The following is a 17,762-nucleotide window of genomic DNA, read 5'->3' on the forward strand; positions in this document are numbered from 1 at the left end:
TTTTCATTTCCATACACTAGTGATGAATGATCAGAAAGAAATTAAGAAAACAATACCATTTACAATTGCATCAAAAAGAAAAAAAATAACTAGGAATAAATGTAAGAAGGGGAGAAAAAAATATCTCTACACTGAAAATTCCAAGACATTGGTGAAATAGAAGAAGAAAAAGTAAGGGTAAGATATTTCATGTTCACGGATTAGAAAAATATTGTTAAAATGACCATACTACCCCAGAGCAACCTACAGATACAGTGCAATCCCTCTCAAAATACTAGTGGCATTCTTTTTCACAGAAATAGCATAAACAATCCTAAAATTTGTTTGGAACCACAAAAGAACCTGAATAGCCAAAGCAATCTTGAGAAAGAACAGAGCTGGGGGCAGCAGGGTCCCTGATTTTCAGCTGTGTTGCAAAGCTATAGTAATCAAAACATTATGGCATTGACACAAAAATAGACACACAGATGTGAGAAATAGCCCAGAAAATAAACCTACACATATGTGATCAAAAAATTACAACATATGAGCAAAGAACATACAATGAAGAAAAGATAGTCTCGTCAATAAATTGTTCTGGGAAAACTGGACCACTATATTAAACCATGCAAACAATTAACTTAAAATGGATCAAAGACCTCAAACCATAAAACTTCTGAAAGAATATAAGCAGTAGCTCCTTCATGTTAGTCTTGGTGATGATTTTTTGGATCAGACATCAAAAGTGAAGACAACAAAAGCAAAAATAAACAAGTAGTACCACATCCAACTATAAAGTTTTTTGCAAAGCCAAGAAAACCAACAACATGAAAAGGCAACCTATGGAATGGAAGATGATACTTGCAAATGATGTATCTGATAAGGGGTTAGTATTGAAAATATATAAAGAAGTCCTACAACTCAATAGCAAAAAACACAATCCACTAAAAAATGGGCTGAGGGTCTGAAGAGCCATTTTTCCAAAAGAAGACCTACAAAGGCCAGCAGGTCCATGAAGAGGTGCTCAGAATCTCTATAATCATCAGGGAAATGCACATCAAAACCACAGTGAACTACCACCTCACTGATTAGAATAGGTATTAGCAAAAAAACAAGTGTGGTGAGGTTATAGAGATAAGGGAACTCTCTTGCCCTGTTGGTGAAAATGTAATTTGGTGTGCAGCCCCTGTGGGAACTGTAAGGAGATTCCAAAAAAATTAGAAATATCCAGCAATTCTACTTCAGGAAATTTCTCCAAAGAAAATGAAAACACTGACTTAAAAAAGATAGGTGCTACCTGCATGTTTATTGCAGCATCATTTGCAGTAGCTGGTGAAGCAGCTCGTAGAGTTCTGTGAGCAGGGTCCCAGGTGGGAGTTGGTTATATAGAGTTCTGCTGACACAGAGTAAGCTACAGGTGTGGACCACAGGATCTCAGAATAGCTTTACGAAGCAGGCTGGGTAACCGAGGACCTTGAAAGCCCAGCAAATACTTTTGTGTTACACTGCAAGAGAGAGATCTAATAATTTTTTTTAAATGGAACAGTTTTTGAAGTATCATGTGTGTACACATATAAAATCTATACATACGTGCACATTTAGGATAAATGTGAAGCTCACTGAAATTTTAAAAAGGGAAAACACAGGTATATGCACTCAGATCAAGAGACAGCATTATTTCCAGGTTCCCAGAAACTCCATCATGCCTCCCAGTCTAAACAAATGCCCCCACCCTCAACACACCGAGTGATTAGGACTTTTGTCTTCATTGATTAATTTGTATTGTTTTCCAACTTCTTTTTCCCAACATCAGTTGAGTCCTACAGTATATACTCTTCTTGTGTCTGGCTTCATTTGTTCAACAGTGTATTTATGGAACACATTCATGTTGTATGTGGCAATAGTCCTTTTATTCTCCTTTCTCATTCCTGTATGGCAGCTCGTTGTATAGATATACCAAAACTTTTGGGTTGTTTCCTAACAAGTTAGTTCTGTTATTAACAGTCTTTATGTGTCTAATGATGAACATAGGTAGGTAGGTCTGTCAAGGGCTTGCCTAGAAACTATTGCTGCATGTGCATGTGATTATCATTAGCTACGGACCATTTCTGGAGTGTTTACTCAGAAGTTTTTAACCTCATGGCCGTAAACCACATTGTAGACCCGTCTACAATTTTTGAATAAAGAAGAGTGACAAATGCTAATTAATGTGTATAGAGGAAAGGGAATAAAAAATACCGATTACCATTCAACCAGGTAATTTCTAGATCATCCACTAGACTGGAAATGAAATAGCATACCACCATCAGGGAAGGGAGTTGGTTTGGTGTTGGGATGTTGAGTATAAAGGGGAAGAAAAAGGAAGATCTGGCATTTGGATTGGGCAGGAACAAAGACCCCGGGGAGCCAAGAATACCATGCTTTTGGTGTGTTGTGTTTTTTTTTTTTTTTTTTTTTTTTTTTTTTAAGGGTAACTTAACAGTCATTGAAAGGTAATTAATATTGGGTATTTTTCATTTAGAGGAACGCCTTCCTCTTGTTCTAGAAGGAAAAATACAGTGACATAATCCACATATTTTATATGTATGGAACTGATTTCAATATTTTCAGGTCCATTTTGTTTAGATGTTTACTCATTTTAACTTTTCGCCTTATGGTTCTTGCCTTCTCCCATCTCAGGCTCAAACACATATGAAGAGGCAGCTGCGTATATTCAGTGTCAGTTTGAAGACCTCAATAAAAGAAAGGACACAAAGGAAATATACACCCACTTCACATGTGCCACAGATACGAAGAATGTGCAGTTTGTTTTTGATGCTGTAACAGATGTCATCATAAAAAATAATCTAAAAGATTGTGGTCTCTTCTAAATTTTGCAGTTAATGGTAAAATGCATTTTCAAACCAAATGAGTACTTCTGTGTGGATCTCTCTAAATTAGAGTCTTGCAGCAACACAATGTAGTATACAGCAGATGTATCTGGGACCTGACCAAAGTTGTTCTGTTGTGTTTTTTTAACTGAAAGTAATAGAAGGACCTTTCTTAAATGTGAGAGGTGGTCCTGCACTGGGAAACTAAGGGCAGTGTTAATGCTCAACTCTAGTGTATTGATGATTTCTGCCTACGTGTAAATATGCAAATGTATGTATACATGTATTTATAACTTTTGTTTTCCACATTACTTTTAGGCTTTAAGAGTGGCAACTTATTCTAGCGTGATGGCTTTGGTAATAAACAGAAATACTAAGTACTTTGTACTGAATGACAGACTATTACCGTGTTTGCCAGTTTTAAACAGCTTTATTTATGTTCATGTCTTGTAAATTTTTAAGTACAGTTATTAATATTAGGAAACATTGCAGCCCTTATCTTGATTATATGTATACTTGTAATCTTAAAGTTATTTGTACAAACATTGCACAGACTATTTTAATAACATGATTTGTTCTTTAAATTTAATGTGTTTTATTGAAATGTTCTTAGGATGAATATACCTGCCTTTGGATCAGTTATATAAACATTGTATGCATTTTATTTTTTCTTCTAAAAGTGCATGCTGATCTAATTCTACATTAGATTTGGTTTGAAAAACTGAAATTTCAGATTTTTGAGGCTATACTCTCAGACTTACTATAAACACTTAATTTTTATTCAGTTGGTTTGTTTTCACTTTGGATTTTAATATTTGGATGGTATTCGTGCATTTCCTTAAAGGTGATGCCAGATTAATTTTTATACACTTTAAATAACTACATTCTTATTTATAACTAAGTTTAGGTGGATTATTGAGAGCATTTTGTGGGTAAAAATATGTCAGCATAATGAATTTTGAGACATTCATTTGTGTATTTCCTTTGGGAAATCCCTTGTACCTAGCATACATGATAGTTCCTTATTTGGAAGATAACAAGAAAGATCTTTGAATATTCAGCTGCTGATCTAATGCAAGCTTTAGATTCCTATATGTAACTACTTTCAAATTTAATTGTCACACTATATATTAAAATTACTTTTTTCTCGTACTCAAATTTCCACCACTTGCTTGAGTTAATATTTCTTTTTAAATTGTGCTATTATTTCTGACAATTAAATGGGCAATTACACTTAGAAAATGAGTAATAGTACTTAATAAAGTCAGTGATTTTATGTATGCTCAAATAAGTGTTACATATCAGCTAGATATTGGACTTTGATAGTCCTTTCTTTTCATGATTCATGATGTGTCTCTGTGACTTCATTTCAACAAAATGAACAGCATTCCCTACCCTACTTCTGTTGTTTTACTCATCTTGAAAAAGGTCCTTCAATAAGCTTTGTGGATAAGTAGTTTCTTAGTTACGTGCTGTCATTTTGTTGAAGTATATTTCTTGAAGTGTGTGTGGGTGTGGGTAACCACAGACTACATTTTCATCTGTTATATTTTTGGGTTTTGTTTTTCTTCTTTGTGATGTAAAGAAATTCAAAGTTATCACAGTTTCTTAAATGTGTTAGTTTAGATTCTTTACGTGCCTTTCATGACAGATGTTTTCATTAATTTTACTGATGGAAGACCTGTAACATCCTTATTGTGAAGCTATGTATGAAATTCACCTATACTATGAATAAATATGAATCCTGAGAAATACTGTTTAAAAAGCCACAAAGAAGCACATCTTGGTGACCATAATTGGTGAATTCCTGAACTTTATTCTGCGTAATTGTGTTACTAATAAATCCTAATAAATTTAAATTTTTAAAATTTTACAAACCTGTTGACTAAACACATGTTTTACATTAGGATTTACTAAGTATCAGTCTATGGAATGCCCATTCTTTATCTTTTTGCAATTTTATCTCCACAAACTTGAGTTTTTCCTGCCTCAAGTTTCTTCAGGAGATATGGTGCCACATTTAGAACTGCCTGGTTGATATCCCCTTCTGAGAATTTACTGCCTGCCCTTAAGTCCATATGTCCCAAACCACGTTCATCACCATTCTCCCAGTTCTTACCAGTTCATTAAACCAGTTCTTACCCCCTAATTTTGCCAGTGTAACCATTCAGTACCATCATTCTTCAGTGCCTCAACAGGCAACTTTTTAGCCACTTATAACTCTCTTTAGCCCTCATCTCCATCTCTGATAAGCCACCATTTTGCTCACAACTCTAGTCTTCCAATGCCTTGCCAGTTTTTATTTTTCCTTTCCATTCCTACTACCACCTACCAAATGCAGGTTTTTGCTTCACTTCTGCGTGAAATGGCTTAATTAAATTCTCCACTTCCCATTTTTCCTTTCTCTCATACAGGCTAGTTATCCTGATTGTGTTATCTTGTGTTATCAGGGCATTGGCTCTGACTTTTCAATAAAACCAAGTTTAACTTTGCCTCCTATTCAGAGCTCATCCACTATCTGATCCCACTTCATTATGTCTCCACTCCTCTTCTACACTATATCCTAAAAGTACTTTGTGCATAGCCTGGGCCTTCCTCCAAGTATTTGTCTACATACTGTGTGAGATATGCTTAAAACAATCCATGGAACATGGGAAGTGTTCATTCATATCTAGTAATGTTACTTTTATTAGGACTTTTGTTTGTGTTACCTTTTTTAGATTCACCTGTCATCTCTTTAGTCTTTTTGGGGAACTACATGGTTCCAGTAGGGCTGCCAATCCTCCCTGGCATAGGATCAAACCTGACCAGTCCTGGTCTCTCATCACTAGGCATGTGACCCAAAATGAACCAGTCATAGTCCCAGTTATCATCCCTAAATTTATGAAAGCTGTTCTGGTTTCTAAAATTCCCTTCATTTCAGTATCCTTTTAAAGGACTCTATATGCTTCATTAAATTCAGATTCAATCACTTTGAAAAAGTCTCAAAATGCGTATGTTCTTACTGAATGTCAAAGGATCTGTAAGATCAGAAAAGGCTCAGAGAGGTTAATTAACTTGACCAAGACCAAATCAAGGTGTCAAACCTATCACTTCAACTTCATGTCTATTGTAGAACTCTTGAGAATGCTACCTTATTTCTAGAAAATATGTAAGTTGTTTATCCCCACTCTTAACCATCTGAGTTTATCTAAACACTTTTTTAGATTATAAATACATAAGACAGAGCAAAGCTGGAGGCATCATGCTGCCTGATTCCAAACTATATGACAGAGTAATTAAAATAGTATGGTATTGACATAAAAATAGATACATGCATCTGAGGAACAGACTAGAGAGCTCAGAAACATGCTCATTTATGCTCCACTGGTTTACAACAAAGGAACCAAGAATATACAATGAGGAAAGGACATTCTATGATAAATGGTGTTGGGAGAACTAGACTGCCATATGTGGTCTAGAATGAAATGACCAGTATTACAAAACATCCACAAAAAATAGGTGGATTGAAGACTTGAATACAAGACATGAAACCTTAAAAGTCCTAGAAGAAACCATAGCTCCTTAACATGGGGCTTGGCAATAGATTTGGATGTGATACCAAACACTAAAGGCAATAAAAACATACAACTAGAACTACAAACTTTTAAAAAGCTACTTACTACAAAGGAAACCATCAACAAAATGAGAAGGCAGCCTATGGAATGAGAGAATACATTCATAAATCTGATGAGGGGTTTATATTGAAAATATATAAAGAAGTCCTAAAACTCCATAGCATAAGCCAAACACTCTGATTTTTAAAAAGGGCAGAGTATCTAAACAGACATTTTTCCAAAGAAGACCTACAGATGGCCAAGTCCATGAATGTGTTCAAAATTGCTAATCAGAAAAAAATGCAAATCTAAACCACAATGAGCTATTGCCTCACACCTGTTAGAATAGCTATCATAAAGGCAAGAAATAATGAGTTGGTGAGAATGTGGAGAAAAAAATGATTATGTGCAGATGGTAAGAATGTAAATTGGTACAAGCCACTATTGAAAACAGTATCAAAGTTCCTGAAAAAATTACAGAGCTATAATATGATCCAGCGATTTCACCTCTGGGTATTTATCTGAAGAAAACAACAGTAATTCAAAAAGATAATATGCATCCCATGTTCAATGCAGCATTATTTACAGTAGCTAAGATATGGAAACAATCTGTGTCTGAACAGATGAATGAATAAAGAAAATATGCTGTATATACATGCAATTGAATATTTTTCAGCCATAAAAAAAGAAATCTTGCCATTTGCAGAACATGGATGGACCTTGAAGCCACTGTGCTAAGTAAAATAAGACAGAAAGATAAATACTTCATGCTCTCACTTATATGTGGATTTTTTTTTTAAAAAAGGAAGAAAGCAGCTCATATATACAGAGAACAGATTGGTGATTGCCAGTAGCAAGGTGGTAGGCTAAATGGGTGAAAGAAGTTGTTAACAAGTACAAACTTCCAGTTATAAGTCATGGGAGGGACAGCCGGGTGGCTCAGTCTGTTAAGCGTGCAACTTCGACTCAGGTCATGATCTCACAGTTCATGAGTTCGAGGCCCGCATTGGACTCTGTGCTGAGAGCTTAGAGCCCGGAGCCTCCTTTGGATTCTGTGTCTCTCTCTGCCCCTCCCTGCTCATTCTCTCTCTCTCAAAATAATAAAAAAAACATGAAAAAATAAAACAAAAATAAAAAAAAGTCATGGGAATATAATGTACAGCATGGTGATAATAGTTAATACTGTGTTGCATACTTGAAAGTCTGAGTAAATCCTAAAAGTTCTCAGCACAAGAAAAAAAAATTTGCAATTATGTAAGGTGGTAGATGTCAACTAAACTTAGTGTGGAGATCATTTTGCAATATGTACAAATATCTAATTATGTTGTACACCCAAAACTAATATAAAGTTTTATGTTACATATCTCAATAAAAATGAACTAAAAACTTAAAAAGTATGATACCTATTATATCTTATACCAAAGCTATTTATGCTATCTTAACATCCATTTGATTTGAAGCTACTTAAAACAATTTTTTTAATGATTATTTACTTTTGAGAGAGAGAGACAGATCATGAGTGGAGGAGGGGCAGAGAGACACACACACACATACACAGAAACCGAAACAGGCTCCAGGCTCTTAGCTGTCATCACAGAGACTGACCAGGGGCTTGAACGCACAAACCATGAGATCATGGCCTGAGCTGAAGTTAAGATGCTTAGCCAACTAAGCCACCCAGGCACCCCAAAGCTACTTAAGAGTATGAACAGTTTTAGATGTTTTAACCCTAACCTGAACCCTAACTCTAACCCCTAACCCCTAACCCTGTCTGTAGAACCAACCCTGGTACCTTGTGTAAATGAATTTCATTAATAATGTAATGAATGTTACAGATGTTACTATTTTCACTGCCTAGTCTTCTATTGTAGAGACAAGTAGAGAGTGGTGGTGGTGGCCTGGACCCTCCCATCCAGTATAGATTCAAATCTGGGCTCTATTTCTTATTCATTGGGTAACCCTGGGCAATTTATTTAACCTTTCTTTGCTTCCTTTTTATCAACCTGAAAACATAAGGATTAACTAACCAAACCACTAATTTGGTTGTCATCATTTAATAAGTTCATCATGCATGTTAAGCACTCAGAAGTGAGCCTAGCACTTGGTAAATAAATTTACTGTTGATTACAAAGACTATTTAATTTGGGGGCAACTTTGGGGTGCCTGGGTGGCTCAGTCGGTTAAGCGGCCGACTTCGGCTCAGGTCATGATCTCACGGTCCGTGAGTTCGAGCCCCACGTCGGGCTCTGTGCTGACAGCTCAGAGCCTGGATCCTGTTTCAGATTCTGTGTCTCCCTCTCTCTGACCCTCCCCCGTTCATGCTCTGTCTCTTTCTGTCTCAAAAATAAATAAACGTTAAAAAAAATTTTAATTTGGGGGCAACTTTAAAATCCTAATCAGTGCTTGACCAATGGTTGTTCCTATGAGCCTTTGATGAAATGCCTCAAAAACAAAATAAACATCATGCTTCATCTTTATAGTTAAAACTTCTGAGTATCTCATGTCGCTATTGATATAATGGAAAATGTGAAGGAGGAGAAAAATTCATCTTTTTTATTTTATATTCTTTATGTTATTCAACTTCAGGATACTTCTCTTGTTTTCATGTAACCAAAGATATGGGATATTTCTGTTATTTTAAAGTTAACTTGGAAAGTTTTTTTTTGTACTTGCTTTTTGAAACTGTACCACGATAGTTAAAATGGCTTTCTATCAAAGTTTTTTTTCTTTTTTTTTTTTAGTTTACTTTTTTTGAGAGCGAGAGAGAGTACAGCAGGGGAGGGGCAAAGAGGTCAGAATCCCAAGCAGGGTCCATCCTGTCAGCACAGAGCCTGATGCAGGGCTTGAACTCATGAACCTTGAGATCATGACCTGAGCTGAGATCAAGAGTCAGTCACTTAACCAAGTGAGCCACCCAGGCGCCCCAACTATTGTTAGTTTTCTATGTCACAAACTCCATTGACCTGTTTCCCAGGCATTTTTCCTTTAACCAATAACTATTGCTTTGGCGTCTGTTGTGATTTCTATTATTTACTTGGATTTTTTAGCTACTTTAAAAGTTGTGAGACACATTTCATCAAGTCCAGGAACACCCAAATGTGCATCGGCAGGAATCTGCTGCAGTCATGCAGACCAGGGCCCTGGGACAGTCCTACTGTGTGAAGAAGCTTCTCAAGCACCATATAGAAAGGCAAATATTTCCAGCTTCCTTGACTTACTGGCCATCCTCCTGAGCTCCCATACCAACAAAGTGGGTGGAAACACTGCCATTGCCAAGAGACAGTTGTTCAAATTAAGAATGTGTTATTCTACTGATTAAAATTAAGGCAACAGTGTTGAGGAAAGCATGTATAGAAGATCAAGGTAGGGGCGCCTGGGTGGCTCAGTTGGTTAAGCAGCCGACTTTGGCTCAGGTCATGATCTCGCGGTCCGTGAGTTCGAGCCCCGCGTCGGGCTCTGTGCTGACAGCTCAGAGCCTGGAGCCTGCTTCAGGTTCTGTGTCTCCCTCTCCCTGACCCTCCCCTGTTCATGCTCTGTCTCTCCCTGTCTCAAAAATAAATTAAAAAACGTTAAAAAAATAAAAAAAGAAGATCAAGGTAGATTTTAACTACTACTTTAGCAGGTGATAGAGTGTCGCTTTTAATAAAAGGATGAGCACTGAGTGTTATATCTAAGTGATGAATCACTAAATTCTACTCCTGAAACCAGTATTACAACATATGTTAACTAACTTGGATTTAAATGAAACTTAATAATAACAATAGTAATAATAATCACAAAGGAGGTGTTGTTTTCTCCTGAATTGCACAGGGCCTCACCTGAAAGAGAGTAGGATAGAGAGTAGGAATGATGATAAGCTAAGAATAAAATCCAAAGAAGTTACTTCTCCAAGTGCAGTATCTATGAAAAGATTCTTAAAATTAATTTTATTCCTGCCCAAACTACGCGTGTATTTCCTATCTTACCAGGATTTTCTTTTATTATTATTATTATTATTATTATTAATTTAGATCTGAAATTTTGGAGCCCATTTATACTAAATTGAGAGACGTTTATACAAATTCAGTGTAAAGCGAGTCTTGAAAATAAGTCATTGTGAAATAAGTCCTTTTATATTAGGTGCTCTTTAATTTTAATTATTTTCTGTGCAACTTCACAGTACAGCTTCAATCCTTCCCTTGGAAATCAAAAAGGAATGAAGTCAAAGCTATTCCCAGACAACTCTGTCCTTCATTTTTATTAAATGGTTCTGGTTCAAGATGGCAAATTAGGAAGATCCCAAACTCCTCTCCTTTCACAGACACACTGAATTTATAGCTACAAAAGAAATAATTTCTTCTGAAAAAAATACAAAAACAAAACAAACTAAACAAAAAGCCCCAAACCAGCTGAGCAACTCCTAAACATTGGGTGACTGAGGGTTAAAAACCCAAACTGCAGTACCTAGGAGAGATGAAGTCACAATCTCACCATACAACCCACTCCGAGCATGGTTCCCCACAATTGGGAAAAATATCAAACCCCTCAAAACCTCTGTTTGAACCTGGCATTGGTCACCACAACTTTTAACCCCTGCACCTGGGAGATGAGCCCCCTAAACATCCAGCTCTGAAAGCCAAAGGGCCTTGCATCCGTGAAACCCACAAGACTACAGTGAACTGAGAAAACACTTCTTAAAGGGCTCAAGTGGACAAACTCCTTCACCCCAGTGCCCAGTGCAGAGGCAGCTGACTGAAAAAGTGCCCAGACTTTTATAAAAGAAGCTTATTTGCTTATCTTCAAGGTTCAGCCTAAGGGCAGGTATTTAATTCAAAACACACCTGGCCTACTGAAATACTCTGTGGGATGGAGGTCAGCAGGCACCATCTTGGCATTCTTCCTCTGGCTCACTCCAGCTTGCTGTTATCTCCTCCCAAGGAGTCCGGGCCCTCATCTGGCGCCCTGACTTTTATGGCTGTGCCCAGGAAACACCTCCAGAACTCTTGGCTGTGGTGGCCAGCAGGGATTAAGCTCACACAGTCACAGGACTGTACCAGAGACAGTGTTCTTAACTGCTACTGCCCCCAGGGCACAGCACGAGGCAACAGACTGAGGCTCCCAGTACTTCAGGGAAAGAAGTTTTTCATCCCTACAGATATTCGTACCTGCAGCTTGAGCATCAGGCTAATTAAACACCCATCTAAGGGCGAAATGTAATCTTCTCCAGAGACCTAAGAAGGTTGGCCCGGTCTTTGTGCTATCCTGCTGTGCTCTTGAGTGGCAGTCTTCCAGATGGGAGCTTGTACATGTGTCTGGTGGCCCAGTTTCTGTGACTGTCACCCAGGGATGCCCCTTGATTACTTGTCTCTGGTAGCTCAGCAGAGGTTGCTTTCATGGGTTCCATGGGACTGGAACAAATGAGGAAACAGTTCTTGGCTCATTTCCACCTTCAGGGCACAGCACCTACAACAGACTGAGACCTACCCCAAGTCTTTCTTTGAAAGTGGCCTCTTTGCTTGTTGTGGAGCTTCAACCTAAGGGACAGGCTTCCCATGTGGCACACATCTAAGGGTCTACTGAACCGTTCTGTAGGGAGAGAGGCCGGTGGACCATCTTTGCCTTCTACTGCCTCACTGCAGGTCATCAGTATCTCCTGGAAAGGAGCTACTACACTCATCTGGCACCCTAATTTTTGCCACTGCCACCCAGAGGACACCTCCGGGATACCTGGATGTGATGGCCAATGAGACTTAGGCTTGAAGTATATATCTTCATATTTTAAAAGCTGCTCCCTGTTAGAACTAACAAATTCTGTTAGGTAGCAGGATATAAACCCCATGTATACAGAAATCTATTTCTATACACTAACAATAAACTATAAGAAATTAAGCAAACAACCCCATTTACAATTGCATCAAAAAGGATAAAATACCTAAGGAATAAACCAAATAATACCAAAGGAATTCCAAAGGAATAACCAAAGAGGGAAAAGACTGTACTCTGAACACCAGGATACTGATGAGAGATATTGAAGAAGACACAAACAAAAGACAATAGTACCCAAAGTAGAAATTGAAGAAGACACAAATAAATGGAAAGACTACCCAATGCAATCTCTAACAAAATGCCAAAATCATTTTTCACATAATATAATGAACAATCCTAAAATTTGTGTGGAACCAAAAAAGACTCCAAATAGCCAAAGCAATCTTAAGAAAGAAGAACAAAGATGGAGGCATCATGCACCCTAATTTCTAACTATATTATAAAGCTATATACAAAACATATGATGTTGACATGAAAATAGACACAAAGATCTGAGGGACAGAATAGGGAGCCCAGAAATAAACCCAGGCATATATGGCCAATTAATCAACAACAAAAGAGGCAATAATATACAATGGAGAAACGACAGTCTTTTTAATAGATGATGTTGGGAAAACTGGATAGCTACATGCAAAAAGAATAAAACTGAACAACCATCTTACCCTATACACACACACACACATACATACACACACACACACAAAACAAACAAAAAAACCCTCAAGATGAATTAAAGACTTGAATGTAAGATTGAAATTATACAACTCCTAGAAGAAAACATAGCCAGTAAGTAACTTGACTTTGGCCTTGATGACTTTTTAGATTTGGCATCAAAAGTAAAGGCAATAAAAGCAAATGTGGACAAGGACTACATTAAACTAAAAAGCTCTGCACAGCAAAGGAAACCATCAATAAAATGAAAAGGCAATCTATAGAATGGAAAAAAAAATTGCAAGCCATATATTTGATGAGTTAGTATCCAAAATATATAAAGAACTCCTAGAACTCAAGAGAAAAAAAAAAAAAAAAAAAAGCCACACAATTCAATTAAACAATGGGAAGAGGATCTGAATAGACACTTTCCCAAAGAAGACATACAAATGGACAAAAGGTCCATGAAAAGGTGTTCAAAGTCATTAATCATCAGGGAAATGCAAATCAAAACCACAATGGCTATTTTCAAAAAGATAAGAAATAACAAGTGTTGGCAGAAGCAACCTAAGCTTCCACCATGGATGAATGGATAAAAGAAATCTGAATGGTCAGTTCTTAAGCCTGTGGAATGTGAACCATCCTGGCCGCAAACTCATTCATCTGATTTGTTCTGGAATCCTTTTGCAGCACTCTACTAGAGAATCACATATGTTTCCTTCTGTTGTTGTTTTAACAAAATTAAGTACCTGTCAATATAAGTGATCATTTCTCAAGCAATTATTTTACAAACCAGTTAACCTCTAATTGAACAGAACATTTTTACAGGCTTGGACATACATTTTACTCCATTCTTAAACTCTCTATTACAGTAGAGTACCGATTAATGTTAGCTGTTTATCTTTTCTTCAAAAGGAAGCTCATCTAAGTCTAGTAATTAATGACTGAAGGTGGGAGGGAAAACTTGGAGCCAGTATAAAGTACCCTTTCTACTCTCTAAGATGACCACCTGTAATCTCCTAAGGCTTCTCGGTGCAGACTCAAAACAACATAGTTCCAAATGGAGTCCCTTGAAAAATTTTACTAGTGTGATAAGATTCACTGAACATCATAAACCTGTACATAGTTTCAAATATATTACAGATAATCTGCCTCCCCTAACATCATAAATATATTAAAAAATACATACATGAGGTATCTCCTCAGTGCCTGTAGTACCAGACCCATCAGGTGCACCACCAATGTTCTCTTTTAGTCATTAGAATAGTCCCGCAAAGTTACTGATGAAAGTTCCATTTTTCAGATAAGGAGACAAACTAAGAAAGGTTAAGTATGTGGTATAATGCTGACTACCTAGTAAAGTGGCAGAAGCAGGCTAAAATCCAGGGCTATAGGTCATTTGTTAGACATGTTTTCAATATCCAGGAGCATAAGGATGTTTTTCCTAAGACTGCCACAAGGTATAGAGTAGCATATCCCAAAAGCTGTTGCCTAAGCAAATGTTAATAAGTGTGCATGGTGCTGCACACCAGCATGCTGATGGCTATGAGAAGTCCTGCAGGAAAGAAGCCTGTTGTGTTATCCGCTGTTTCACAAACAGAGCGGTGCTAACACAGCAACTACAACCCATATGTGACTATAGAGCATTTGAAATACAGCTAGTCCAAACTGAGATGGGCAGCCAGGGAAACATGCACACAGGAATTCAAAGATGTGAACAAAAAAGAATGTACATGTTACACTGATATTGTGGATATAGTGGGTTAAATTAAATGTATCATTAAAATGCCTCCTTCTTTCTTCTTACATCGTTAATGTGGCTACTGGAATATATAAAATATTCAAGCATCTAGGATTATTTTTCTACTTGAAAAGTAAAACACTTTTTTTCTTCCACAACTCAACTTGCATTCCATGGAACAGTTCCCAAATTTCTAGAGAAGCAGATACCATAGATGAAAAGCTAAGATGTGAAGACTATTCCAGTTCTGAAATGCTACAGTTTGATGTAATATAGCCTTTTACTGTGGGCGTAAGGGGGACTATCTCATTCTCACTTCAAATATGTCAGCTGTAATAAAAAAGAGTAATACACATTTTAAAATCCATACTCTCAAACTGAATTTTTAAATTAGCTTCTGTCTTTATTTTTAGTTCCAATACATGGAGTGGATATAGACCCATCAGGGTACCAGAAAATTACTAAGCCCTGGTTTACAAACCCATCTCTTCAGTGTTCTTTAGCCAAATCACAAGATTAGCTGTTGTTGTTGTTTTTTTTAATGTTGTTATTGTATTGTGTTTTGTTTTTTATTATGTTTCAATTCCCTTAGCCAAATTCCTTCTTCCTCCACACCTCCCACAGGACTGGGCTTAGCATAGTCACGCATTAAAAAAGCTTCTGAACTTTTTTCGGAAAGAGTAGCTCCCTGGAGCTGTGGAGGAGGACAGGAATTTCATATTCTGCAGGACTTAAATCATGATAGCATATCAAATATTCCAATGCCTTAGATGTGTATTTTGCTCTCTGATAAAGACAGAAGACAGCAATAAAATCACATCTGTTCTTAAAGTTTCAATAAGATCACATCTGTTTATCTATATAATTGAAGTTTTCTAGATTCTCAAACTTCCCTCGGGATTTGAGCTCATTCATTTAATAGTATTAATCTAAGAAAGATTGTTATATATATGTGCATTGTTTAGTTATACTCCTTTTAAAAATACACATATATAAATCACTCCATGAGAAATATCACCATGTTCTATTTGGCACAATATGTACAAAGAAAGTTAATTATATTGGAATATGTGAAGAATTTCATTTGCAATTAGTTGAAATTATCAAGACACTAGACATTTTAGGAATGTGTATGTGTGTGTGTATTTTTTTTTTTTTAAGTTTGTAAGAGCTTACATGATTAAAGCTTATTTAAGTTGCTCTGGCAGTTATGAAGAAGAAAAAAAAGTTTTATATCAACTTAATTATAATTTGATTAAATGATTATGTAATCTAATAAAGGCATTAAGATTAAAGTAAATTTATATCCACATTTTTATATCAAGCAATATAATGTTTGAAAGAATAAATTTATTTATTTACTTAAGAATACTTTTTTTTTTCAATATATGAAGTTTATTGTCAAATTGGTTTCCATACAACACCCAGTGCTCATCCCAAAAGTGCCCTCCTCAATACCCATCACCCACCCTCCCCTCCCTCCCACTCCCCATCAACCCTCAGTTTGTTCTCAGTTTTTAACAGTCTCTTATGCTTTGGCTCTCTCCCACTCTAACCTCTTTTTTTTTTTTTTTTTTTTTCCTTCCCCTCCCCCATGGGTTTCTGTTAAGTTTCTCAGAATCCACCTAAGAGTGAAACCATATGGTATCTGTCTTTCTCTGTATGGCTTATTTCACTTAGCACAACACTCTCTACTTCCATCCATGTCGCTACAAAGGGCCATATTTCATTCTTTCTCATTGCCACGTAGTACTCCATTGTGTATATAAACCACAATTTCTTTATCCATTCATCAGTTGATGGACATTTAGGCTCTTTCCACAATTTGGCTATTGTTGAGAGTGCTGCTATAAACATTGGGGTACAAGTGCCCCTATGCATCAGTACTCCTGTATCCCTTGGGTAAATTCCTAGCAGTGCTATTGCTGGCTCATAGGGTAGGTCCAGTTTTAATTTTTTGAGGAACCTCCACACTGTTTTCCAGAGTGGCTGCACCAGTTTGCATTCCCACCAACAGTGCAAGAGGGTTCCCATTTCTCCACATCCTCTCCAGCATCTATAGTCTCCTTATTTGTTCATTTTGACCACTCTGACTGGCGTGAGGTGACATCTGAGTGTGGTTTTGATTTGTATTTCCCTGATGAGGAGCGATGTTGAGCATCTTTTCATGTGCCTGTTGTCCATCTAGATGTCTTCTTTAGAGAAGTGTCTATTCATGTTTTCTGCCCATTTCTTCACTGGGTTATTTGTTTTTTGGGTGTGGAGTTTGGTGAGCTCTTTATAGATTTTGGATACTAGCCCTTTGTCTGATATGTCATTTGCAAATATCTTTTCCTATTCCGTTGGTTGCCTTTTAGTTTTGTTGGTTGTTTCCTTTGCTGTGCAGAAGCTTTTTATCTTCATAAGGTCCCAGTAGTTCATTTTTGCTTTTAATTCCCTTGCCTTTGGGGATGTGTCAAGTAAGAGATTGCTACGGCTGAGGTCAGAGAGGTCTTTTCCTGCTTTCTCCTCTAGGGTTTTGATGGTTTCCTGTCTCACATTCAGGTCCTTTATCCATTTTGAGTTTATTTTTGTGAATGGTGTAAGAAGGTGGTCTAGCTTCAATCTTCTGCATGTTGCTGTCCAGTTCTCCCAGCACCATTTGTTAAAGAGACTGTCTTTTTTTCCATTGGATATTCTTTCCTGCTTTGTGAAAGATTAGTTGGCCATACGTTTGTGGGTCTAGTTCTGGGGTTTCTATTCTATTCCATTGGTCTATGTGTCAGTTTTTGTGCCAATACCATGCTGTCTTGATGATTACAGCTTTGTAGTAGAGGCTAAAGTCTGGGATTGTGATGCCTCCTGCTTTGGTCTTCTTCTTCAATATTACTTTGGCTATTCGGGGCCTTTTGTGGTTCCATATGAATTTTAGATTGCTTGTCCTAGTTTCGAGAAGAATGCTGGTGCCATTTTGATTGGGACTGCATTGAATGTGTAAATAGCTTTGGGTAGTATTGACATTTTGACAATATTTATTCTTCCAATCCATGAGCACGGAATGTGTTTCCATTCTTTGTATCTTCTTCAATTACCTTCATTAAGCTTTCTATAGTTTTCAGCATACAGATCTTTTACATCTTT

General features: G+C 37.0%; 1 protein-coding gene across 2 annotated transcripts in view; it reads left to right on the top strand.

The window, feature by feature from the left end:
• Positions 1 to 4,726, top strand: part of GNAI1 (G protein subunit alpha i1) — an 85,224-nt gene extending 80,498 nt beyond the window's left edge. For both annotated transcript variants that reach the window (XM_060632327.3, XM_060632328.3), the window contains one exon: positions 2,659 to 4,726. In XM_060632327.3, coding sequence (XP_060488310.1) covers positions 2,659 to 2,849 — 191 coding nt within the window. In that variant the 3' untranslated portion in view covers positions 2,850 to 4,726. The remainder of the gene's footprint in view (positions 1 to 2,658) is intronic.
• Positions 4,727 to 17,762: the final 13,036 nt, after the last annotated feature.

This window comes from Panthera onca, chromosome A2 (assembly GCF_046562875.1).
Source record: "Panthera onca isolate mPanOnc1 chromosome A2, mPanOnc1 haplotype 2, whole genome shotgun sequence".
Classification (NCBI taxonomy): Eukaryota; Metazoa; Chordata; class Mammalia; order Carnivora; family Felidae; genus Panthera; species Panthera onca.